At 41.7% G+C, this 26405-nt stretch overlaps 4 protein-coding genes across 8 annotated transcripts; all 4 read right to left on the bottom strand.

Annotated features, from left to right (window-relative positions):
* Positions 1-1968: 1968 nt before the first annotated feature.
* Positions 1969-6996, bottom strand: guca1g (guanylate cyclase activator 1g). Its single transcript, XM_085462093.1, is given in 4 exon segments — positions 1969-2768; positions 4016-4112; positions 4869-5018; positions 5101-6996. Coding segments are annotated over 4 exon segments (573 nt in total). The 5' UTR covers positions 5296-6996; the 3' UTR covers positions 1969-2637.
* A 1833-nt stretch (positions 6997-8829) lies between these two features.
* Positions 8830-10637, bottom strand: LOC146719243 (retinal cone rhodopsin-sensitive cGMP 3',5'-cyclic phosphodiesterase subunit gamma-like). 2 transcript variants are annotated; one of them, XM_085462205.1, is made up of 4 exons: positions 10008-10637; positions 9119-9231; positions 9002-9039; positions 8830-8920 (listed from the first exon to the last, which is right to left on the bottom strand). In XM_085462205.1, the coding sequence occupies exons 2-4, from the start codon at positions 9229-9231 to the stop codon at positions 8844-8846; spliced, it is 228 nt and encodes a 75-aa protein (XP_085318331.1). In that variant the 5' UTR covers positions 10008-10637; the 3' UTR covers positions 8830-8843. The 2 variants fall into 2 exon arrangements, with proteins under 2 accessions (XP_085318331.1, XP_085318322.1); XM_085462196.1 differs by having other exon boundaries at positions 9119-10637.
* Positions 10638-11678: 1041 nt separating this feature from the next.
* Positions 11679-14906, bottom strand: LOC146719242 (retinol dehydrogenase 14-like). The gene is made up of 2 exons (XM_085462183.1): positions 14566-14906; positions 11679-13657 (listed from the first exon to the last, which is right to left on the bottom strand). Exons 1-2 carry the CDS (start codon positions 14806-14808, stop codon positions 13040-13042), a joined length of 861 nt encoding a protein of 286 aa, XP_085318309.1. The 5' UTR covers positions 14809-14906; the 3' UTR covers positions 11679-13039.
* A 1692-nt stretch (positions 14907-16598) lies between these two features.
* Positions 16599-24720, bottom strand: LOC146719241 (ras association domain-containing protein 8-like). Of its 4 annotated transcripts, none has more exons than XM_085462149.1 (5): positions 24252-24720; positions 19862-19990; positions 18970-19611; positions 18615-18877; positions 16599-17494 (listed from the first exon to the last, which is right to left on the bottom strand). In XM_085462149.1, exons 2-5 carry the CDS (start codon positions 19962-19964, stop codon positions 17342-17344), a joined length of 1161 nt encoding a protein of 386 aa, XP_085318275.1. In that variant the 5' UTR covers positions 19965-19990; positions 24252-24720; the 3' UTR covers positions 16599-17341. The 4 variants fall into 4 exon arrangements, with proteins under 4 accessions (XP_085318275.1, XP_085318281.1, XP_085318289.1 ...); XM_085462155.1 differs by having other exon boundaries at positions 18621-18877; XM_085462163.1 differs by having other exon boundaries at positions 17399-17489.
* Positions 24721-26405: the final 1685 nt, after the last annotated feature.

Here is a 26405-nt window from a genome sequence, read left to right as displayed (position 1 = left end):
GTTCTGTGGAGAACAGCTGGTTTATTCTCCTGCCTTCTATCTCTCTGGTGCACCTCCTCAAGCGGCTGGCCAAGGCTGTGAGTCTTTGCTTGGCAGTTTCCAAGGCCTCAGGTATGGACAGCTTGCTGTATTTCTTAGGCACCTTATTTGTCGCACCTTTCTGCAACTCCGTTAGTTGGCTAACCTCCCTCCGTGCTACTTTGATCTTGCCCTCTAGCCTCCTTCTCCATGGAGGGTACTGCCCCTTGTCGCTGTTCAACTTGTAGCCAAGCATCTCACTGATCACTGTTGCCGTATTGTAGATGAGCTTGTTAGTGTCGGTAATCGTGGTTGTAGGTATTGCCCGTAGTGCTGCATTAACATCATCTAGCAGACCTTCTGAGGGTACTTCACGTAATCTTGGTAACCGGCTACGGGGGATCCAGGTTTCAAGCTTGGCCATGATCCTATTTTTCAGGTCAGTTCCTCTCGCACTCAACGATCCTCTCGCACTCAACGATCCTTCTCCTATCGCACTTGGGGCTATGTACCCAATCTCGGGTGATGATATCTCCCCCCTGCCCTGGCGTCCTGACTCCTCCTTGCCGTAGCATTTGTGTTGTACCTCGTCAATCTCTAGCTGTGAGAGCAGTCCCTTCTTTCGAATGTTGGAACACTGAGCTACTAGTTGTTTCGCCGTCATTGTGGATGTTGGGTATCGAAGAATCCATAGGTCCCTCATCCTATTCATGTAGCCCCTTCCGCCAGGGTTACTTGCGTAGTAGCATTCCAACAATGCCCTGTTTTCGTCTCTTGCCCACCGATGCCTTCTTGTTCCAGTAGCCCACTTTTCGTCAGGGTGCCCTGGTTCCTCAACACCTGACGCGGACCTTGTTGATCCGGGCGACGTCCGAGCCGGCATGCCTTCATATTTATCTGTCTCGCTCATGTCTGCGGTAGGCTTGCTTAGCATAGGGGGTCTAGCCTTAGGACCCTTACTGGATACAGACGCCCCAGGCAGGAATCGAACTTGCGATCCTCTGTTCCAAAGGCGTGTAGTCTAACCACTACGCTATCCAGCTGCTATATATATATATATATATAGTTTGATGGCACCAGGTGCAAAATAATCTCCTGTCCTGTCCTATGTCCTCCCACATGTACAGTATGTAGTGTAATTTGTACATAAAGTGACAAATCCACAGATAATTATACCAGTTTTAGTATCTCTCAGCTCCTTGTTTTGGTTAGTTTTTTACCGTATTGCCTGGTTTCATCAGAAAGTTTCTTTTAGTCTCTCTTGCCAAATGATAAAATGGCAGAAATACAACTTGCTGTGAACAAAATATGTTTTATTTTGCTGTAAAAGGGCAAAAGAAGTTGTTGTAATAAGTTTAAATGGATACATTATTACACGTGACAAAGATTCCAAGTGCAACAAAGAAACAAAAGTCATGCTCACATTCAGTGTTACGCTGCCTCCTTTGGCACACTCCTGCATGACATAATACAGTGTTATTGTTATCTGTTATTGTCTTTTCTTTAATAATGTTCTTAGACTTTCTGGCAGCACTCTTAGGTGGGAAAAGTTGCATCTGAACAAACTAGAAGACTTCCAGAATGTCCTTTACATATATGACACTAAAGTGGACAAGTTTAACCATAACATACCTCACCGAAGAAGAAACAGCACAGCAGAAACAGTCTATACCAACTGTCAAGCACACAGTGGTGGAGGGGTGATGATTTGGGCTTGGATCACTTGCAGTCATGGAAAACTCTGTGTTCCAAAGTGTTCTAGTGTCAAATGTGAGGCCATCTATCCAAGAGCTAAAGCTTGGCTAAAACTGGGTCATACAACAGAACACGGATCCAAGCACACCAGCACATAAAGGCTAAAAAAGAAGGTGTCAAAGTTTTGACTCAGCACAGTTAAAATTCAGACCTCAGTCTGAGTGAACTGCTGTGCATAAATTATTTACTTGCAAACCTCAATCAACACTATTGTAAAGAAGTGTTGGTCAAAATCCCTCAACAGAGAATGGATAGATTGATAAATTCACACAGTGAATAATTCCTTGAAGTTATTGCTGTGAAAAGAAGACCCGCCTGTGCCTCAATTTTATTCTGCAACCTAGACATCCACATTACTCACACTCTCACATAACACATACATATAGGGCCTTGGGGGTGGGCACATTTTACAGCATCCAGAGGATGGTCGGTGTATTCCAACCCACCTCTGGCGCTGGTGCCCTACCCTCAATTTTAAATGCATATAGACACTGAGGGTTTTTGGGAGGAGCCGTGCTGCTCTCTGATAGGAAGCAGGAACCATGCTCTCCTGTGTTTTAAATGCACTTTAGAACAGCACACAGCAACACTACATATGAGCGGGCGGGAAAAAAAAGAAAAGAAGACCCGCAGGCTAACAATGACTCTATAACTCTACAGAGTCCTATCAGAAATGTCTTTTTCACATGACTGTAAGTATCTTTCATTACATTACTCTGATGATTGAACACTACCAACAGAAGAGGTTCATGTATAATGTCCAAATCAAGAGTATACAGCCTCAGGGAGATGAACGTGGAGACAAAGGCAAACTTTTAAAGCTCAGGTATGTAGATAGCACCACTCTGTCGGCCTCCAAATACATCATGTGGCTGATTCCAGTCTGCCGCAGTTCTGAATGACCCAGCCGGTGGCGTTGACATCAAGCTTCAGTAGGTCCATGACCCATTCGTCCTTCTGAGCTCCCTCCATGAACTCCAACAAGGTTATCTCACCTGTTGGGCACAAAAACACGATCCACACTGTTGACTTTATACCACGGCTTCTATGATGTTTGGGGAAAAGTCACATTTTTGCAGTGTTACACCATTACAGGCAATTTTACATTAAATAATCTAAATGTAACTGAGTTGCAGCTTTAATTCAAGGGGTCTTATTTTATTTTATTTTTTTTCATTAAATGTTTAAGAATTACAGCTTTTTCTAGAAACAGTGCCCCAGTTTAAAGGCTCAAAATGAATGGGACAATTGACCGACAACCACTTTCATGACCAGGTACGGTCTGCCTCCTTGCTATTTAATGACAAATGAAGCAGACATGATATCTGAAGTTGAATCAAAAAGTAAAATCTGTATTTTATTTGAATTTATAAGAATGAGTGCACAGCTCAGGAATAAAAACTGAAAGAGGGCAAGGAGAGTGCACGATGGCAGAATTATTTCTAGTTAAGAAGAACAACTTCACAACAACTGCTGAAACAATAAAATGTTCTGACATAAAAACAGATTTTAGTTACTAAAAACAAGCTTATTAAGGGTGGATCCACGTCAGACTCTATTACTGTCTGAGTCACCACCACAGATCCATCAGCGAGCCATGTTCTCTCGTTGCTAATGTTCAGTGTCTGTCACCTACAGTTTGTCCTGTCAGGTTAGAGCTGAATACTCAGATTTCAATATCTAATATAAATTATGGCAGTATAAAGAAATGTACATATTTTTTAATCAGATCTTTATTCTGTCTATGACAGTGACAGAGTGAACAAAGCTCATTTAAAAATCCTTGCTTTATATGGCCCACAATGATGCATTCATATTACACAGTCCACTGCATGAAGATTGAAGCTCTGCTCTTTTTGCCACAGTGAATCCAAGTATCAGAGCTCCAGTGATGACGATATACTCAGAGATGATTAAAGAGGCTCTCAGAAGAAGCTCCAAGACTCCATCACCTCAGAGTTTATGATTAGATTCATATTTTACTACACCTGCTTCCTCCTTAGAAGAGACAACTGGAACATCTAAATACTTAAAACTAAAAGTGGGTAGTTAACGATAAACTCGTATTAGGTTGTGGTGATTTACTATTTTGGATGCATTGAAATGAAAACAGAACATATATGAAGTCAGTATAGGAACAAACTACAGTGACATGAGACCATGAGACATGTTACGTCTCATGTCTAAGATATTCAGAACAATCACAGCATATTCACAACATAGTGCAGTGGTTTACACTCACCATCATTATTCTGGTCAACCAGCTGGAAGATTCGGTCACAGATTTGGGATGGAGTCATGCTTATGTGAGTCTTGTGGAGTTTGATTTTGTAAAGAATCTGCATGAGACACATGAAATGATGATCAAGCACACTCACATTCAATTTAGATCTAATCTCCTAAATATACAGTGTGTTGTCCTCCAATATGCTGACAGGAAAGTTTATTCTGTTCTGACAGGGTCGACTCTGCCAAAGTTTTGTTTCTTTGTGATTTGCTAAATATGATGCATAGCTGAAAAAAGATCCAGGTGCAGATAGCATATTGTGTTGTGGTCTGACACACACACACACACACACACACACACACACACACACACACACACACACACACACACACGCACACACGCACACAAACACTAAAAAAGGCTAGCTGTATACACACTTGGTCTGTTTGCTCACAAATAAGATTGTTTTAACATCAGTTAACAAACTAATGACTTAGAATTACTAAGATTTGTTATTTCAAGAAGAAAACAATAAAAAGTGTTTAAAGTTTTCTTTTACCATAAATGACCAGCATTTATGTCTCCAAATTTAGAAGCTTCTAGTAAATTACAACAGCAGCCTCCCAGAATGGCCTCATTATGTGTTCATCTAATGTCCCGTGAGGCTGCATTACATGACCCCTGGGCCTAATCTGGTGCACAGGAGTAGTACTTTAAGCTGTCTTGAAAAGATCTGTGTTATGAAACCAGGTAACTTCTCACAGTTAAGACAGATTACACACAGATGATCCTCCTTTTCTACAAATCTTCACTCTTAACATACTGTTCAAAATGAAAAGAAAACTTTGAATCACACAGTTTATCTTACCCTGACAAGCCGTTTCACCTCCGTCCTGTCCAGCCTGGCGTTTCCATCACTGTCATACATCTTGAAGGACCACTTGAGCCGATCTTCAAGATTACCTCGTAAGATCAAGTGAAGTGCTGCCACATACTCGAGGAAATCCAGTGTGTTATCCTGTTTAAAAATAACAAAAAGGTACATTTACAGTGAAGTTGTACATTTATTTTTACAAAGACAAATTGTTCTGTCTTTTTACCTTGTTTGTGTCGAACGAGTTGAATATTGTTTCTATGAAAAGGGACTCCTCTACAGAGCTGCTTGGAACTCCAAAGAGCTTCTAGAACTCATGCAGGTGCAGGGCACCGCTCGGACACTCCTTCATGAAAATGACACACAGCTCATGAATCCTTGCCAAGTCCATCTCCTCATTGTGACTTTCTTCTTGTCCCATGGCCTCTGCCAGCTTGAAGGAAAAAACCCCAAGTGTGTTTGTATGGAAGTTCTGCAGAAATGACTGCAAGGCGTCTGCTTGCACAGTCAAACTGAAGAGCTTTGGACTGCTGCTTAGCCTCGCTCTCACTAACCTGACAGGGCGTGGCAGGTTAGTGACACGTTAATCTTTTAATTTGCTAATCTCTTGACTTTTAATCAGCAACATCTTGTTATAACACGTCTGAAAGTTTGGCATTGCATGTCATCAATGTGCCAACAGCAGTGAATACTGTGGTGTCTACTTAATGGTAACTTAGGTGGTTAATTAAACCAGCTCTCTTTGATATTAGCAGCCTGTCTGTCATTAGATATGTGCTGCAGCAGAAAGAAACATGGCACTCAAAGAACTGTAAATAGAAATTCTGTAACAGCAGGGAGATAACTCATGGTGAAGGGGTGGGGTTAAATAAGTGTCACTTCTTCCCACTCCTTTTCCATATGTAACTGAATCTGAACAGGTGAAGTAATGTTCGAATGCCCATCCATCCATCCATCTTCTTCTTGACCACTTCTCTGGGGCCGGGTCGCGGGGGCAGCAGCCTAAGCAGAGAAGCCCAGACCTCCCTCTCCCCAGCCACTTTGTCCAGCTTGTCCAGGGGGAACACCAAGGCGTTCCTAGGCCAGCCAAGAGATATAATCTCTCAAGCATGTCCTGTGCCTCCTCCTGGTGGGACATGCCTGGAATAGCTCACCCAGGAGGCATCCTTATCACATGCCCTGACCACCTCAACTGGCTCCTTTTGATGTGGAGGAGCAGCGGCTCTACTCTGAGCCCCTCCTGGATTGCTAAACTCCTCACCCTATCCCTATCTCTTACCTTACCTTATTGTGGTGGAGGGTTTTCTGTGTCCCAGGGATCCCAGGGGCTATGTTGTCCGGGGGCTTTTGCCCCTTGGTAGGTTCTCCCATGGCAAAGACATTGCTCATGACAAAGAGCGATTCAGAAGACCCCTCTGAGTGAAAGGCTAAGTTCACCCTGCCTGGGATATGGTTACCGGAGCGCCAGCCTGGAGCCAGGCCCAGGGAGGGTGCCCGAGGGCAACAGTCTGGTGGCCGGGCCTAAGTCCATGGGGTCCGGCTGGGCGCAGCCCAAAAAAGGTACATGGGCCCATCCTCCTGTAGGCCCACCACCCGCAGGAGGCGCCATAGGGGTCAGGTGCATTGTGTGCCGAGCGCGGCCAGGAGCGGAGGCCCTGGTGGACTGATCCCCGGCTGCCGAGGCTAGCAATTGGGAAATGTTGAAATGTATTAACTTTATTTTGTGTTGCATTGTTTTCTTCTTTTCGTTGCTAAATGAACTTCTGTATCTTGTTCGCGTGTTTTGTAATGTTACATGAAGGCTGTTACCTTGACTGTGACATCTACATGTACATCGATGTCCCCGCTGCACATTATAAATAATACGTTTAAGGCACTTTCAATGATTTCACATATCCAGTTTCCCTGATACGTCATGTCTCAAGTCCAGCTGATGCTATAAGACCTATAGATGATGGGTTTCTTTGCGGTGGTTGTGGCAGGAGGTCATCTACTAATAACAATGATGATGGTTCGATCGCTGGCTGCTCCAGTCTGTATGCCACAGTATCCAGAGGTTGGTCGAGTATCCAAAAATTGTACTCAAGTAAGAGTAGCATTACATTAAAATATTAGTCTTCAAAAAAGTTACTCAAATAAGAGTAAAAAAGTACTTGGTGAAAAGACTAATCAAGTAGTGAGTAAAAGGTTATAATGTCCTCTGACAGTATCCTTGGGCAAGATACTGAACACCGACCGGCTGCTGATGTGTTTGTCAGAGTGTGAATGTCATTTAGAGGGCTTAGAAAAAAGTGTTCGCATGACTGTGTGTGAATGAGACATGTTGTATAGAGGACACTGAAGTAGAGCAGCATTATATAAGAATGAGTCCATTTACCATTTCTAGAAATAGTGTTGTTTGCTCCTCACTCCACCAACACAATAATGTGACAATAATGTCCTTTTGAGCACTCAAACAAAAGTTATTGTTCTCCTCTCATGGCTACATCTCAGCAAGACTTACTTCTTGAAGGGCTTTGACGCTACCATGTAGTCAAATGGACTAAAGATGGTGGAACATGATGAGGCTACCCTGAAATATTTATGAAAAGATGACCTCTTTTGTCATTTTTCTCACTTCTACACATTTATGTCAATTTATTATTTACAACCAATGCATGTTTAATACAAATAAACTGGACATGTCAACTCACAGGCCAGTGCCAAAATATTAGGCTTACCTGACAGGCACAGACCTCTCAGTTCAGTTTTGATTTCCCAGGGGAGTGCTCGTCTACACAGACTAAAAGCTTTTGAGTGTCTACGTTCTCTACTGACAAAATAAACATGCCTGAAAAAAACATATAAGAACATGTAATCATAACTGGATTATTACATATGCCAGTGTTCTTCTGGGACTGGCTAATATGTGCTTTAAAGCAGTTTGAGTGCTCCAGTAGAATAAAAAAGCACTGCGTAAAAACTAGTCCAATCCATTTATTATGAAGACATTTACATTAACTTTCAACATTCAGTTAAACCTTCAGCAAGCTGTGATTATTATTCTGCTGTCATAAATTCTGTTTATAAACATTTTTTACTTGCATGTATGAACAGCATAGATAGATAGATAGATAGATAGATAGATAGATAGATAGATAGATAGATAGATAGATAGATAGATAGATAGATAGATAGATAGATAGATAGATAGATAGATAGATAGATAGATAGATAGATAGATAGATAGATAGATAGATAGATAGATAGATAGATAGATAGATAGATAGATAGATTCCTCTGAGGTCAAGGGAAAGCTTCTGGTCATAAAAACATAATATCAAAAAAAATGCCATAAATAGTTTTTAATTCTCAAACATTTTATGAAATACACTCAAATACCAGGTCTCCTCAGCACACTTGCAAATAGTTTTTGATGAGTGGCAGTTAGGCTGTTCAACATCTTGAAGAACTTTTCTTCTTGTCAGCCTCTTCAGTCTCTTCGTGTGATCTCTCACTGGCTCTATGAAGCTGAGATCAGATTGGTTCGCCACTGGCAGGATGCTCGGGTTCGTTGCCATGGGCAACAGGTTTAGTGGCAAAATGTTTGCGACCCATGTGTAGCAGGGATTAGTTATCGGCTGTTATACACTTAAGCCTAACATGTCTTATTTCACAAATCTTAACATGGATTCAGTTGTTTTTCTTCACACTAATCTACACAAAGTCCTCAGCAAAGACAAATCTGTGGATTTATTAGCAGTAGGCTGTTAAATGTTAAATAGGGTCCTTTAAATTCAGTGCAAGTTTGCTTGATTTTGTTTTGATAGTTTACAGATCTAAGGTTCCACTGTTTCCTTTCTCCATTTACAGTAGAGTTACAGAGGCTCCATATGACCCTGAGACTGCCAAGCTCAGAGGATGCTCCTCATCCTCTACATTAGGAACCACAGAGATGTTCCAAACATTCACACATGTCTGCTGGTGGGTTTAGACGACGCCAAACTGAGCCAGGTCGCTCAGCTCCATGTCACCAAAGGCCTCCCAGGGACAGACCACTGCAGAGTCTGCAAGGTAAGAAAAATAAAAGCCAAGCATAAGATTTAAACATAAAACAGCTTCATAATAAACATAATAATCACACTCACCTCCAGGCTCCTCCATCCCTGGGACATCATTGTCAAAGCTATTGGAAAGGCAGATGGAAAGTATTCAAAGAAAGTACAAGAAACTGATGTATAAGTGTAAATAATTACTCAACTCACCCCTTCTGTCCAGGTTTGGGAGCTTTGCTCTTAAACTGCCGAGATCCCTTCTGCTTGAACTTAGGAGGAGCAGGCTTGGAGCCCTCCGCTGGCTCGGCTGCTGTTGCATTCATCTTTAAAAGGTTCAAACACGAAAATAGTTTTATCTCTTTTTTTACGACTTCTGTATGCTAATAGTCTCTATTCCAAAACTAAAGTCAAAGGTCAGCTATGACCCATGATCGTGAATCAGCATGCAGCACCCAGGGATCAAAACGTGCCATCAAGTAAAACCTGTTTCAATTTTCAAAGGTGAGACTGAGCACATTTAGCTCCTGATCAGGCCTCATCGCTCCCTCATACTTACGTAAATGGCACAATAAATACAGAGGATTGTTTTCCACCCTCACATCAGTCATTTATTTCACGAGGAACCTTCTGTACCTACTGGCAGTGACCAGCTTGGACGACAGAGCACTTTCCAGCCTAATGATATCTCCAAATCAAACACCATAGCAGGTCCCTCCACCGTTCAGTAAATCTGTGACTTGTATTATTCTTCAGTCACCGACACTGCTCCAGCCACAGCATGTCAGTATCAGCAATGCTGCTGCACTGCCTCTCAGATATTTATACAACGATGTGTAGAGTATAACTGGACTATCATTCACTGTTCTTTAAGTCGTTGCATGAAGTCTTGTTCTGAATTTTTAACACTTTCAAGAGTTATTTTACATCAACGTGAGGATTTATGAGTGTAATCTGAAGTTACATTTTAACACATCTAAAAGAATAAACGCACACTCTTCTACACACAGTTAAACCAGGAAAAGCTTTCAAGATGTTAAAAAGTACTTTCATAGAAAGGTTTTTGCTACAGTGCGTGCTCATGTTTGCTGCCAGCTCTTACCCTGTTTCAGAAGAAGAAGAAAGAAGTGCGGTCTCAGTCATGCAGCCACTCTCCTCACAGCATTTATATACTGGCTGTGGTCATAACAAAGCTGTAAATAGAGCTGCGATGGTTTTTTTGAAGGATAATCTCATAATCCTGAGCCGTGTGTACCTGTGCTGCAATGCCCACTGTCCATGCCAAAACCTTCTGTGGGTGTTCACTAAACAGGAAGCATTTCGGGTCATCATGAACTAAGGGCTCATCGGTTGTGTTTGTGGAAGGAGGACAAATCTGCACAGGATGCTGGATAAATAAACCCAAAGAACAACACATCTGTTTAAGGCATGGGGCCACAGGGCAAAACATTCACTCTTAATCAGTGTGCTGCTTATCATCATTAGACTGAAATGCTCAGAGAAAGCAAAAATGTAAGAATACACTGAGCTAACACCTGAAAACAAAATCGGGTTAGCCTCCATTCCCAGAGGGTCTGTGACGATCAATTATTCTGTTAATGAAGCGAGTCCGACTCTGTTCTGCAAACCTCATTGAAAACTGAAATCACACTAGGATGCATCATCATAACCCTAAATACTTGAACATTACGTAACACAAATGAGATATTTCAGAGCCGTTTAGCTCACTCGTTATTTTCAACCAAAAACCTCCAATTTCTTTTGTGTTGTTTGTTTTTCAGAAGCCCATCGAGGGTCCTCAGGCAGCAGGGCCATGTGAGGACTGCAGGGACACTTGCAGCATATGGAGGGAGCTGGTAAGTGTTAAAGTGGATTACTCTTAATCCCCTGAATTTGGTTCTTTATAAATAATTTGAATAGAATTTAAAAAATTATCCACAGCAACAAAGCATTATTTGTTTCCTTTCTTTACATAATCAGCTTAAAAACAGGCCGGAGAAATAACCCAACGCTATGATCCATGTAATGAGGTCTAATTAGGAAGTGAAGTAAAATAGCTGCATTTACAAGCCTGACAGCAGGTTGTTACACCAAAAGTCTGAGTAATCATTATACATGTTGATGAAAGACAAAGAAAACTGTCACCAAGCAAGCTCTCGGCCATCGACTACATTCACCTCAGCAACAGGTAAATAAAGAGCAGAAGCTCCATTTTAATCCAGGAGGCTGAGAAAATAAACGTGTGTCAGTCAGTTTAAAGATCGCAGACAGAATAAAATGAATTTTTGAAGCTGGACTCTTACCTATTTTTACCTTTAGACTCATGATATGAAGGATCATACCTACACTGCCAAATGTATTCACTCATCTGCCTTCACACGGATATGAACCTGAGTGACATTGCTTTCACAGTCTGCAGGGTTTAATATGATGTCTTTATGGACGTTGCCTCGTGCACCGGTGTGCAGTCATGTCGGTACAGGAAGGGGCCATCCCCAAACTACTCCCACAAAGCTGGGAGCTGAAATTGTCCAAAATGTCTCAGTATGCAGAAGCATTAAGAGTTCCTTTCAGTAGAACCAAGGAACCGAGTCCTGAAAAACACCCGCACACCATAACCCCCCCTCCACCAACCTTTACACTCGGTCAGACTAGTACCGCTCTCCTGGAAACCTTCAAACTCCTCCAATGGACTGCCAGATAGAGACGTGTGATTCGTCACTCCAGAGAACACGCCTCCACTGCTCTACAGTCCAGTGGTGACATGCTTTGCACCACTGCATCCAACAATGAGTGAAATTCAGGTCAAATGGAAAATGAATTCATGAACTGAGCTGAGCTGAACTCTGAAACGATCATTCTACAACGGACCGTGGATGGAAACGTATAAAAGCTGTAAGGAGAGTCTGTGTTCAGGAGGATACGAGTGGCAGGCTTTCCTGCTGACAGCAGAAACTGGGACCATTTCTTGAGAGGTTTTGTGGATGTTTATTGACAAGAGTTACAAGGAAAACTTTTCAGAGATTTGTTTGAATAAAACCAAGGAGAATCTAGATCATTTTCATTTTGTACTGCATTTGTACACATGGACGACTCAATATTATTCAAGTTTGAGTCCATAAAACACTGACGTTGAAAAGGGCCACAATACAACACACTGTGCATGCTTGAGCCGATTTACACAAACACACAGGCCTCAGCTAAAGAAGCAGCTATAAATTATAGTGTAAGTATAACAAACTCTCTTATTTTGGACGACTGTCTGTGGTATAATTCCACTGCAACAAGTATTAGTGCATTCAGTTCAAAAAGACTTGTGCCTCAGTAGTCAGCACTGCCTCACAGCAAAAGCATCCTGGGTTTAAGCAGCAGGGCTCCTCTGTGTGTGGTTTAGATGTTCTCCTCGTGCTTTCTCAGGTTTCTCCTGCCATCAAAAACACGCTACAGCAGGGCCGACTGTCGCAAAACAGCCCAAGACTTTCACTTCCTAGTTAAATACAAAACTTACTGTAAAAATCCACTTCATGTGCCAGAGTATGATTTTCAAGAGGAAACAATATCGATTCACTTCAATTTTATGAGAGAAGACAACCGCATCACATTATGACAATGACTTTACATCCCTGAACAGGTTAATGACATTTTTACTGCACGTTTACTGCATGTGTTCCACATTCATTTACATCAGGAGCAAAACAACGAGGAGCGTAAATGAGAAATGTTGAGTTCATGGGAAGTTCCAAAGAATCCTGAACCCACAGTTTCACTTTCAGCTCTACATCAGCAAAACTGAGGGACGGTTCTGCCGCAGCCCTCATTACAAGCATTAACTAAAAATTTAACCGCTCCGAGACTGGGAGCAGGTTCCACAGACACGAACGCTCTGCTCCCGTTCTACTTTTGACATTTCTAAGAGACACAAGTAAAGCAGTCTGAGAGCAACGTGCTCTACTGGGAAAGTATGGTACCATGAGACTTGAACATATGACACTTAGGACAAACAAAAGTCTTAATTCTGGAAAACATGGCTTTGGATTTGCTCTGCCCTGTTTAACTTTGTGCTCTCTAGAAAGACTTTGGTTAATAAATGGTTATTAGATAATTGATTTTTAAGTCTCAAAATTCACGCTGATCTCATGTGATTATCCCCACCATGACTTCACTAATGTCCCACAATTTAGCGGCCAGTTCCTGATCCGTGGCTTTGTCCAAAAGAACCTGAGGCTGACAATCTGCAAAGCACTTTCCTTGCACATTGTCAACATCCGGGCTAGAAGCTACATAGACGGATGTCTGAGCTCCTTCTTCGGGGCTCCTAAACAAGCTTCGGGACAGCAGGTCAAAAAGCGGCCTAACAAACACAGCGATGTGAACGTGCCTCCCCAGATTAGTCCTCACTATGCCCGGAGTTACAGCATTCGCTGTCACTCCGCTGCCCTCCAGGCGACGGGCAAGCTCACAGGTGAACAAAAGGTTGGCTAGTTTGCTGCGACTGTAGGCAAAAGCTTTGTCATACGACTTCTCGCTGCTTAGGTCCTCGAAATTTATGTAACCGTGTTTATAGAGCTTGGAAGAGACCACCACTATGCGGCTAGGAGCTGATCGTTTCAGAAGGTCCAGCAACAAATGGGTGAGCAGGAAATGTCCCAGGTGGTTGACTCCAAACTGCATCTCAAAGCCATCCTCTGTCCTGGTGTAAGGACACTGGTAGATACCGGCATTGTTGATCAGCACATCTAGCCGAGGTTCCTCCTGTTTAACAGCAAAGAGGAGAACAGATTATTTCGTACACGGTTTACTTTTACTACTAGAAACACACTAGATATAAAACAGGTCTGTGGCGCATGTGCACACTGCAGCATAAATGAGCTTCCTCCAAAGAGTGGGTGAGCTCATTCAGGACCAGCTCAGACGACAGCCGCTACATACTTAGAAAACCAGTGACTTATTCCCACACTGCAGAGCTGCTCCCAATTTTAGGATGCCGCCACCTGCCAAATATTTTTCCACCAGGAAGAAATATAAATATTGTTAATTAACAAGCATTCAGTGGTATGTAACCCAGTACTGTGGACTGTCCAGCCAGTCGGGTGACACACTGTATGGATATTCAGCAATGCTGAAGGTTTTCTCCATCTGAGTCTTTTCAGCGTGTCTCAGTTCAGTCCTTTGCATGTTTTGGACTCTTTCACTTCCACAGCTGGTCCACTGTGTTCCATAAGATTTCTTTAATTCAACTTCTGTTGCGTTTTGTGGGTTTTTGCTGTTGAGTTTTCTTGAGTTGCAGTGGGTTTGACCTCTCAGGGCCACTGGCTGGTAGCCTCTTTCTGTTCCAGCATGAGTCTGCACCAGCGCCCAAGGTCTATAAAGGCATGACTGGTGTGGATGAACGTGACTGGTCCACACAGAACCTTGATAAAGCCTAAAGAAAGCCTTTTCCAGAAGAGTGGAGGCTGTTTGAGCTGCAAAGGGTAGAGCAGCTCCATATTAACGTCTTGGGATTTTATATGGAAAGTCAGAAAGGCTCGTTTATGTGTTATGTGTACATGGCCCAACACTTTTGTCCATTTAGTACATGTCAAATAAAACGCGGGTGGCGTGTAATCCCAGGTTTGGGGCTCTGGCGATGACACAAGTAACAAAAACAACTATATCGCTACCTTGATTATGTCTTCACAGAATGCGCGTACAGATGTCAGTGAAGCGAGGTCCAGCTGTTTGACCACCAGCTGTGTACTTTCTGCACCGGTGCCTTGCTGGATGTCCCGAGCTGCCTCCTCAGCCTTGTCCAAGTCTCGGCAGGCCATTATTACACGACCCTGGAGCTTCACAATGCCGGCTGCTGTGGCCTTTCCTATCCCGCTGTTAGCACCGGTCACAATAACCGTCTTTCCCTTCATCATTCTGCGGATTTAAGTTGGTACAGGACTCCAGAGTTCAACTAACCAACCACTGCATCCCCCAAACCAGCAGAAGCCTCAAACTAACAACATGACGGCTTCTTTTGGGGGGATTTTTGCGGTTGGCAAACCAGCTAAAAGGTGCGTCAGCACCACCTACTGGACTGGAGTGTGGCGTGCGCCTACAGGAAGGAAAGAAAAACAAGCATTTAAATTCTTTCTTTATTAAACCTGTCGCGCTCACAGATATCATCAGTTGTTCATAATCCTGTGACATTAGCTTTCTAAGAAAGGCTACGAAAGTAAAAGGAGTCTTAAGCTAATTTATCTAGTAACAAGGAAGGTCGCCGGTTCAATCCCCAGCTCTGTCTGTCCTGGTCGTTGTGTCCTTGGACAAGACACTTCACCCCACCGCTTACTGGTGTTGGCCAGAGGGGCCGATGGTGCAATATGACTGCCTCGCTTCTCTCAGTCTGCCCCAGGGCAGCTGTGGCTGCAACTGTGGTTTGCCTCCACCAGTGTGTGAATGAATAGTGGAATTGTAAAGCGCTTTGAGTGTCTAGAAAACCGCTATATAAATACAATCCATTATTATTATTATTATTATTATTATTATTGTAAAGTTCCTATTAATGCCTTCTTTCCTGATCACAGGCCCAACACTACATGTTGGACAGCTGTTTGTTTGTGTGCTTTTTCTGAGATGAAAGATGTTATTTCTTGTATTTGTGCGTTCCATCACAAACATGTTTTTGAATATTGTATAGATCCCTTCTTGTGTCGTTGACATCCCTTCTTCTGCCACATTTGTTGGATCTGGCTGCTTATAATTCTTTGAACGTGAGCGTTGCAAACTTCCACCTTTGCTTAATGGTTTTTTGTTGTCTGCATTTTCTTTTTTATAAAATTGGTCTTATGGAGATCCCAAGTGCTCCCCTGTCTGTGTACTATTTGGCTGATGATTCCTATTGTTCTCCAAACAGAAAATCTAACCCCACTTGAACAGTATACCTCTTAAGCTTAGCTTGTGCTCTTTTGTAATTAATAATTGTTTCTATTCAGCGGTGCTTTTACTATGTCTGCTCTTACCTTGCTACACTGCTCATTCCACCAAGCACTCCTTTGAACCCTGCCCCCCCTCCTTGTAATTGTTTTTTCTGCAGCCTGTATCCTTTTCAAGCTTTTTGTTAAAAACCTCCACACTTATATTCTCCCTAAGAAGTTCTTCACACCAAGTCTTGCTTAAACTGCTCCACCAAAATTCAATTCGTGCTCTGTGCAACATTTCTTCCTGAATTTCTATACCTACATTAATTTAACCTTAATATAAGGTAAGGGTCGTTATCAGTGTTGCAATATCTTATATTTCTAATGATGTCAATGTTACATTTTTTGTGCTTTTCAGTATTTTGTAAACTACTATATACTCAGCAAGAGCCATTCAGTTCATCACTGCCCATATTCTATCTAACTGACGGCCTGTTCAGGGTCTACCCCTGCAATCTTTAAGAAAGGGGATACTTTTTATTTATAGGCTCGGCTGAGCACAGTTGTGTAATAGCCTGTGGCAGTTCCTACAGTCTGTGATGATCCATTCCTGTATGAACACTAATTACAAATGCATGTGCTTTGCTTTCCGAGTGAGCGCAGCCGTGGCTGTTGGGGTTGAAGATCTGTTCATGGATGAGCCTTTGGGGCCCTCTGGTGGAGCAAAGGCAAACAGTGACACGAGATGATGAAGAAACACGTATTAATAACGTAATTAGAGTCATGTGATTGAATACAAACAGTAGTTATAATCAGTGGTATCAGCTTTATTTCAGACACTGGCAGTCAGAAAGAAAGCTACTTATGTCTCCTTCCTTATACACAAGTAATCACGCCACATATTTGACTTGGCAGACTTTTACGCCTTTCTGACAGGACGCCCGAGGGACTTGTGTCTCCTCCACATATTTACACTGTGGAGCCACGAGTGTAAATATTGGCAGTTACACATACAGAGGCATACGAGTGACATTTTTGAGGTCATGTATTTCTTACAGTCTATGTCTTGCAGATGAAAGTGAAATACCAGGGTCAGATATCAGCTATATTGGTGGATATATAAGGTGTTTTTCTACCACATTTTAGAGGAAATGTGGTACATTTGACTCCAGCAGTCATGTGACAGCTTAAGTGTTACATTTTTGATTAGAATGAGCTTTAATAAAAGTCAAATCTCAAAGACAGGAACAAAGGCCTGGCTGGAGAGATGTGATGATGTGTGACAAACTGACTGAAAATACACTCAGGGTGGGAACGAGTTGCAGATCGAAAGGAGTGAGATGAGGTACCAGGTGTGGAAGGAAATACTTTTAAAATAAAACAGGAAATAAATAACATATAAAAGTCCTAATAAAATCCAACATCGTGGCAATAAATTTACATTAAATATGGCACAAACATAAAATGGTATTGTAGACAAAAGATGTAATGTCTCGTCTTCTTCTTCATTTTGTTGCAGTCGCTGGAGTGAACAGCTCCCCCTCTGTTTCTACTCCCTAATGCCAGCGTTATTAAGGTAAACATCGTTGACTGGTAGGTTTGTCTGCTCCGTCTGTGAGGTCACACCGGTCTGCTGGATGAACTGCTGCAAGTTACATTGCCTCAGCTCTTTGTTCAGCTCCTCAATAATCTCCAGTCTGTCCTAGAAGACACAACAGGTATTATATTACCGGAGAACATTGTATCCACGAGCTGATATATCTTACTGTTCTTCAGGGCTGCATCGTTGCCTCCGCTACTAAAAATACAGCAGTGCTTCTTTAGTCACACCTTTGCACCAAATGAGACACATTTCAAAAGAATGGAGTGATGACCTGTCCTCCTCCCTCCCTGGAAGGCATTGCAAATGCTCAGTACCATCCCAGAGCCAGAAGCATTATCCAAGACCTGTTTGACCTGCTGCCCTCAGCAGGCACTACAGTCGTCACCAGCTTCTTTCCTAAAACGCTGTTTGGAATCAACTCAAACATCCAAAATCCACATGGCTCTTATGCAACTTTTACAGTCTGCAGTAACATCACTGGTTTAATAACTAAAACTTTCAGCTCAACAGTCAGTTTCTTAACATTATACTGATCAATTAAGACTTTTCCTTCATTTGAGTTAATTAAAGTCCTTAGTTTTTGTTATCAGTGGCTCCACAGAGTACTTCTTAATACATTCGACCAACATACAAACAAATTCCTGGGAGAGTTGTGTCAGAGAGGGAATGTGGTGTAAAAACACATGCCCACATTGAATTTGCAGATTAACCCTTTTGTTTTTTGGTTAACACCAACTACTTTGCAAATGTGTTAATTACTGCTTAAAAGTATTATTTCAGTGCTCTCATTTCCACTGTTTCAGTTTCTGTGTGTGTCTGATCTCACCTTGTTACCGGGTGTGGTGAGGATTATTGGAAAAGTGTGATCCTTTTCAGGCTATTATTCATGCATTCAGAAAAAAGCAGGAGGACGGAGGATTAATGCAAAGACCAACAAAAACCTGTCTGTCAGCTTTAGCCTGCACTTTCCCATTTACAGCGTCTTTTGCCAGTTGGGCGTGTCTGGAAAGTTTCAAGTGTGCAGTGGCCAATTTTTCTCATGTCAGCTATAATATTACGCAGCATTATGTATCATACTTTTCTTTCATTTCATCATCTCATATTAGCTCTATAATGGATCTAGCTAATATGAACCCTGATGTGCTGCTGAAACAAGTCTTACAGTAGTTTTTGTGAGATCAACCCTTCAGTTTAGGTAGAAATGATTGAAGAATTATACCTTTACCCTTTCCTCAGCCGTTTCCATCTCCTGCTGTAACTCAGCCAGTCTTACATCGAGTTCTTCTCCTAGCTGCAGGCGGTTGTGGAGCTCCTGCTTCAGGGACTTCAGGGACTCATCTTGCTGTGCTGTCAGAGAACTTTGCGTTTGGACTCTGACTTGCAGGTCCTCTTCTAGATGTGCAGAACGGGTTTGGAGTGTAGTGATTTCGTAACTTTGATCGTTTATGGATGAATGAATCTGATCCAGGCGCCTGTGCATACCTGTTGATAACAGTGTTAATGGTTTTTGTTTTAGAAATGCAATCTGGAATGCACCAAAAATGTTGGGAATGTAAACAGATATGAGCACATACCTTGTTCTCTTTCCATCTCTGCCTGTAATGCTTTCTCCCAGTCTTCCGTCTGCATCAGCTCTACCTCATTCTGTCTCACTCTCCACTGCAGTTCCTCCAGTTCTTCAGCAAAAGCCAGAGTTACTTCAGGAGATGACCACTTCTGCTCCCATAACTCAGTCTCTCTTTCCAGATCTTGAAGCTGAATCTCCAGATCCTGTAGTCTTCTCTGTTGCTGCAGAATATCCCTAAACACCTCGTCTTTGGGGTAAGAAGGATTTGTCTTCATGGAGTTCACAGGGTCTAGGAAAGATACCGGTGAGGCCCTCAGTTCTGGTGAGGATCTGGGAGATCGAGACCAGTCCTTCTTTGGTTTATTCCTTTTGGGAAGTGTTGAGGGACCCAGACTAAATGTCAGAGCCTTTTGTGGCTCTCTGCGTTTGAGGGGCTCTGGTTCTGAGGGTCTGGAAAGTGGAAGACGTCTCTCGTTGGCGGGGGTGTCTGGACCCTCGCTGAGGCTCGGGCCGGTCCTCCGCAGAACGAACTGGACCTCTGTGGCCAACTGTCCCAGCTGAGCCAGGTGCTGCAGTGGACAATCATCAGCAACCAAGTGTCTCTCATTCCCTCGTAACTTCAAAATGAGAATGTAACGACCTGTCTGACCTGAGCAGGGATACATAAAGGCTTAGTTTTTAACTGATCAACATATTGCTAATAACATGAAATGCAAATATCAGCTGAATGTGGTGCAGAGTGTAATTTACATTTTTTAGTCCTCCTAAAATGTCTGTATGTAATGTTTGTAGTTTGGTGTTCACAACTGCAAACACCAAACTAACACCATTCTGATAACAAAGTAATTCGGTGAGCGTAAAATGAGAATTTTCATTGTTAGTCAGACTGAGAGACTTACCGATTGCTTGTGCGAGAGCTATGACGACATCCTGACAGGAAGTGTTTAGTGATAGGCCACTAACAACTCTGACCACACCCTCCACCCACACCTTCAGCTCCATTGTTCACACGCAACACCAACTTTTACCTACAGGGTGACACATAAACACATCTGTAAACTACACCAATAAACAGTCAATACATTATAAAAATAAACAGTTGCAGTTTGGCAGTAATGTCAGAAAGTAAAGTCTGCTGTCAGAAATACATACGGTAGCTTTGACCTTTATTTGCTACATCTGCTCATAAGGCAAAGTTGCAAACACTGAGTTTGTGTTTTATTGTGCTTAGAGTCTAATAAGTACAAATATCAACAGAACAATTTTCTACATTGTGTTCTACATTCAAAACTGTTCATAAAGATACTTCCAGCAGAATGATTAATCCATCAGGCATGCTCCCATCCATCCACCTGCTTAACTGCCTATTCAAAATATTGCAATATTTTTCTATATTTTTATGTATAAATATATTTTTGCACTATATATTTGTTAAATTGCAGTTACACTAATCTAATTGTAGTTCTATTTATATTTTATAAGGAACACATGTAACCAATAAAAATAGCAAATCTGCCTTCTCCTATAATCTTTAGAGCACAAATTTATTTGTATGTATCTATTCATGTATACAACATGTTGTATGTGTTTGGTGCTTTGTTTTTGTACCTGCTGAAGGTCTGTTTGACTGAAATGTTGGGATTTAATAAAATAATTGTAGGCAAGATCTATTTTTCTCTCTGATGGACAATTAAAACACTACTTTTTGAAGTATATGAAATAACATACAAGTGGCTTAAGACAGATTAATATTCATTGTTACATATTTATTTTCTTATGGTTTTATTTAAAGTTGTAAAATTACTTATTATTACCAGTACGTTTCACTATGAATAGTTGAACTTGATGGACTTTTCCTATTGCAAAACTTTGCTGCCAGTCTTACAAAACTGTTGGAAATGATACCAATTTTGTCCTGTTTGGAAGTTGTAGGTAGTCCCAAGTCACAAACAACAATTCTCAGAAAAATGATGTTGAATTTTATAAGCCAGCACTGGAGGTAACTAGAGGGGTCTGAGACTCTGAGGTGGAGTGCAGGAGTCTGTGGAGAGTGGGCAGGCAGGTTTGTGTCAGCGGGCTGCAGGAGGAGAAACAGGACGACTGTTCCTCCTGAAATCTTGGCTGGGAGCTGGAACCAATTTCACATGGACAAACTGATACCAGCGCTCGGGTTTTCTCACACACTCTGCAATTTTTTTGCAAGAACAATAACAACAACAAAGGCTTTGTAGAAGAGCAGCCAGAAGAAGAGTAGCCTGTTTAAAGGTATCTGACTTATATAGCAAATAATTCTCTGTATTTCCACTGACACTGAAAAGGCCAGTTTACACCCTAATGAGACATTCCTCTTATGCTCTAAGACAAATGTAGGAAATACAGACCATTAGAACACATGTTGCTTTCACTTCCTATCACCTGGTAAATGGATGTGTTCGTATATAGCACTTTTTCTACTCGACCTGAGTATCTTGCTCTAACCCATGCAGGAGCAACAACCAACCACCTTTCGATTAGCAGATGACCAGCTCTGTGCTCTAGCCACCCCCGAACCCACCTGAATATTAACATTTTAAATCATTCATTTAAAAATCCGTCATCAATAAGATCTACACAGACACTGTAAGCTTACCCAGATTCTTTCCTGAAAGCAACTCGTTTGAAATGCAATTGTTAAAAGTGCACTCTTTCATGTTGATATTATACAAGTGGTGATCAACGCTGTCCCACTGCTGAGTGTATACACTGTATTTTCTCTAATCCTCTGTGGATCGGAGAAAAAAACATCAAACTTGTGCACTCAGCGCTTTCTGTTTGCTGTACAATCCTGGAGAACAATTCAAAGACATCATTAAAAGCCCAAAGTTACCATGACATTTATCTCCACGATGTGTGTATGTAAACTTACTCCCAGTTACAGTTGATGGAATTCTACTCAAACTGTTTGTTTTTATCTAATCAGATCAGGGAATCTTTTGCCTCGTAGCTTTTTGCGTCAGTCCTCCTCCATGCAGGTTGCTCAAAGACGTACTGTTCTGTAACCTTTCTTTCACCTCTCCATCCTACTTGCTTGGTTATCCAGTTGGTCTAGGCGGCCAATGTTTTTAAGACTGCCTGTTCCAGACTTGTTTACCACACTGCTCTGCAAACACTCAGAGCTCAGTCTTTGATCTGATGCACAATGTAAATTCTGGGACCTTGTATAAACAGGTGCAATGGTTTTTTAATTATGTATAGAAAAAAACATCTAAATTATGACTGGTCATCTGTCTCTGTGCGTTAGCCCAGCAGTGGACTGGAGATCTATCCAGGCAAACTACCAAATGATTAATATTCCTGCTCCTATGTCTGTGAAGGTTCTCAGTCATCCAGGTCTAAGAAGTCTAAGAAGCTTAGAAAGAAAAACGTCTGGACTTTTTTGAAGACGTTTCACCTCTCATCCGAGAAGCTTCTTCAGGTCTAAGAGCAACTGGTGAGGAGTCCCAGATTTTAAGCCCTATTGGGGTGTCCCCAAGGGGGAAATGGACCCCCTATTGAACCTCTACCCAATCACACGAGCCAAGATATGAAAAAAAAAACGGGTGTAGGTCACAATCAGCAAAGGTTTTGGGACTCTCCACCAATTGTTCTTAGAACTGAAGAAGCTTCTTGGATGAGAGGTGAAACGTCTTCAAGGAAACTTAAAGAAGTCCAGACGCTTTTCTTTCCAAGCTCCTTAGACATTCCTGGTCCGAGTAAAAAGATGTACTGGGTGGTTTTCGGGTGGTTTGTCAAAGTAGTGTGTTGCTGTACCTCAACAGAAGCTGTTGTTTGACTGATGTGGGAATATCTAGTTTCCATCAGTTCTTGACGAACTGCATATTACTGTAACATTACATGCCATTAGTGTCAGTTCAGCCAGGAAATCCATAAAAAGTTAATGTCAGTAAAGCCTTTTGTGTTGGGATTGTAATGAGACCGAAAAATCTTCAGGGGGTTTCTGGAGTGACAACAAATATTTTTGGTGAAAATGGGCTGATTTAGGATTGTTAATCCATCATCATCACCGATATTCTGTCACAGGTCAGTTAATTAGACAAAGACCAGCCTTGCAGCCAACAGTGGTGCTTCCCGGCACATTCAGTGAACATTAGAGGGTTTTTCCTGGCTAAGATTCCTGTAACGTTGCAAATATACATGACTGGTGATTGATACAAAATTGAGTTCCTTACTTAAGACAAGTGTGATAAACTGAAGTGTAATCCATACTGGAGCCAGAGGGAGAGTTTTTTTAAACGACTCTATTCTTGTCATATTTTAGGGGAACCCTCAGAGTGAGCAGTTTAACATATGTGCATACTTACATTTCAAACAGGTGTTTGAAGTGTGGGGAGGTTTGTGTTTGTGTCATGTGTTTGCTGGGAAAGACGCGCGGCCTCACTGAGCAGGAATGAAGCAGAACATGTTGACATTCCTGAAAGAGTCAGACTCCTCCCACACATACTCCAGTCTCTGTTTACTAAATTCCACTGCCCAGCATCAGTTTCAGTGTCACCATCATTAAGAAAACAGTAGGTGCTATCACGCCCTTAAAAATACCATGAAACTGATTTTCTTTATGTGGAAAATGCTGATTTTCACTTTTATAAGACCTGTTGGGTCTTGATGGGTCACAAATAAATTTTTGCCTAAAGTATCAGCCTCTGTGTTACCTTTTTACCTTTTTTTGTAATGATTGACATTAAATTTTAGTCCACATCCGAAGATTTTGTTCTTGATATAGGATTATTTTGGGGGTCTTTTCAAGCTATTTTGCTTAAGTTAACCAAATCACAGCTTTGTCTTTGATTTGATAAACATGACAGGACATTTTATGCAAAACAATTTCTAATCCACGGATACAGTTAAATAAAGGAAAAACATTTAGTAGCTGAGTGAGGTGATGATTTCAGAGCCTGTTGGCACTCTCCTCGAGTCTGTAATCCTGCTGAAATGATGGAACATCGTCCTTTCACAGATATTACCCCATTAGCTGTTTTGATGGTGGTGCTGGACAGCACTGTCTAACTATAAATCTCCCACAGGTGTTCAATTTGGGTCGAGAGCTACACACTATAAAGGACATGCCAAATGATTCCCAGCAGTTTTCTCCTCATCAAACCGCTCAGTGAGCTTTTCTGTTAGTTTGTCTCTCATCTGTGTTTCACTTCATTGTTAGTCATTTCTGTATGGGTAATCTAAAACACTTTATGTGTAATGCTTTTTAATAATTCAAAACTGAGAGATAAGCAGAGACAAATGTTGTACACTTACCTTCTATTTCAGTTTCTCTCTGTTTCACTGAAGGTCCCGCGGCTGTCAGTCTGTTTCGTGGTCGGCCTGCTGAGCAGCTGAACGGCTGTGACTCAAACACACCTACGGACTCAGCTGAGGAGGAGGAGGAGGAGAAAGAGGAGTGCAGCTGTGGAATGCAGCTCTTCTGGGTGTGCTGCGTGTAATGTGATGTCACTGTGAAAGTACTCGGAAGAAGTAAAGTGCATTTACTGTAGCGGATTTTTTTGTGCCACAATCATCCTGCAGGAAATCACCGGCTTTTGTTCTGAGCTTGTTATCTTTTTCTTTTCAGTCCTTCGTGAAAATGCCTCAAACCACCACTACAAGTTCCCACCAGACAGGTCCACCTGTGCTTACTCATTATTCACTTTTTCCCTAAATTCTACAGCCTGCATCTGCCTGATTTTAACAAAGTCATGTTAAACCCACAGCTTTGAGTTGCACTGGTGTGATCCTCTGTTGCAGAGAAAAAGTTTCAGTGCTTTTACTCCAGCCTGTGGCTCCAAGCAGTGATGTCACTGTGACGCTGAAACTGGGCTCCTCCCAAACTAAATAGGAGATAAAAACAGAGAGGAGTGGCTCCTCCCACCAACTTGTTCTTGCTGCACATTTCCAACATTCCACTTCGAGGTATTAGTCTCTCCTTTTCTCCTTTTGTCCTTTGCTCTGTTTCCTACTCTGTGTTTCAGTGTGTTTCAAGTTTTATTGTCATGTACAGATAAACAGTGTAGCCACGTTTATCCATAATGCATTTTCTCGTGCTCCTCAGCCTTACATGAGCATATAGAGAGTGCAGTTATATTACGAAGAAAATAACAGAATTTAGCAGTTGTAATAATAATGATAATAATAACAATGAAAATGAGAAAAGGAGAGAAAAAAGTAATAAATATTAGAGAATTTAAGACCAGTTGGTATTTACAAGTTTGGACAGGAGTATTTACAGGTTGAAATGGTTTTGTATGCGTCCTTTCAATGCAGCTGGTTACAGCACCAAACCAACAGCAAACATCAGCATCAGGATGAAGATAAATGAAGCTGAAGTCGTGCTTCCATGTAACGTTTCTTTTACTGAAGTTATTCTTTTGTGTGGCTCTACTGTATACCATTTATACACTGACTTTGTGAATTAGGTCTAAAGATCTCATTCAGTTAGACTGGAAATGTTGACAATGGGAGGAAACCAAGTAAAAGTCTTTCAATCTCTCATCAGGACAAACACAAACTGGTTTGTAGTCAGGTCCCATTGAAGACTGTGCTCAAACACAGAGGCCAGTTATTCATGTGAATTAACATCTTGACATCTCCCTCGACTGGTAGAAAGATGAACTGGAAATATTCCTTTTTATGGATGGACAGAGCTGCTCTTCAGCAGTGAAGCAGCACTGTACCACAAACATGTTCAGTGGCTCATTTTACTCAAGGTCCGGTTAATCCACAGTTGCAGAAAAAAACAGGACAATGAAATCTTGCTAATGTTGTGTGAAATTGATGAACCATTTATTTATTTCCCCAAATTAAATTTTTTGTGCCTCGAGATCTCTTGGCCAATCCCATTTTTGATGTTTGTGTTACTGAGAAATGCCTTAGTAACCTGCCAAGTCCAGAACTCATCAAACACCAGTATCATAGAATATCAATGATACTTGATCTTCTATGATACTGGTGCATGATACTGTATCATACACCAGTATCATTCATCTGCCTTTTCATAATTCTACACCTATGAGTTCCTTAAATCCATAACCCTCCCCCATTTTTCTTATGATCAATTCAATATCTTTGAAAAACTTCATCTCAAGACGAATGATTTTGTCAGTTTGAAATCACGTGGACCGGATGGTTTCCCTGCTGAGCTCTGCAAACATTTCTAATAACTTTTTCCCTTCTATTTATAAGAACGACTTCAGAATGTAGCTCCACTCAGCTGATTACTAGACACCGTCTCCTATAAATGCAGACATTAAAATTCCAAGTAAGGGCTCAGCATCCAGATTAGATAAAGTGATTAAATTTGCCCTCTCATTCACCCTGACCAGACAGGTTTTATTAAAGGCTGACTATCTATCAGTGCTTGCAAACCCAACACTTTAATGCAGCTGTCCCACATTAGTAAATCACTGTAACGTTATC

Source organism: Copadichromis virginalis, linkage group LG1 (assembly GCF_057382275.1).
Source record: "Copadichromis virginalis isolate Kocher_CV1m ecotype Utaka linkage group LG1, C_Virginalis_male_GT1.1, whole genome shotgun sequence".
In the NCBI taxonomy this organism is placed as follows: Eukaryota; Metazoa; Chordata; class Actinopteri; order Cichliformes; family Cichlidae; genus Copadichromis; species Copadichromis virginalis.
The sequence above is the reverse complement of the archived record's forward strand: the minus strand, read 5'-3'. Positions and strand labels throughout refer to the sequence as shown.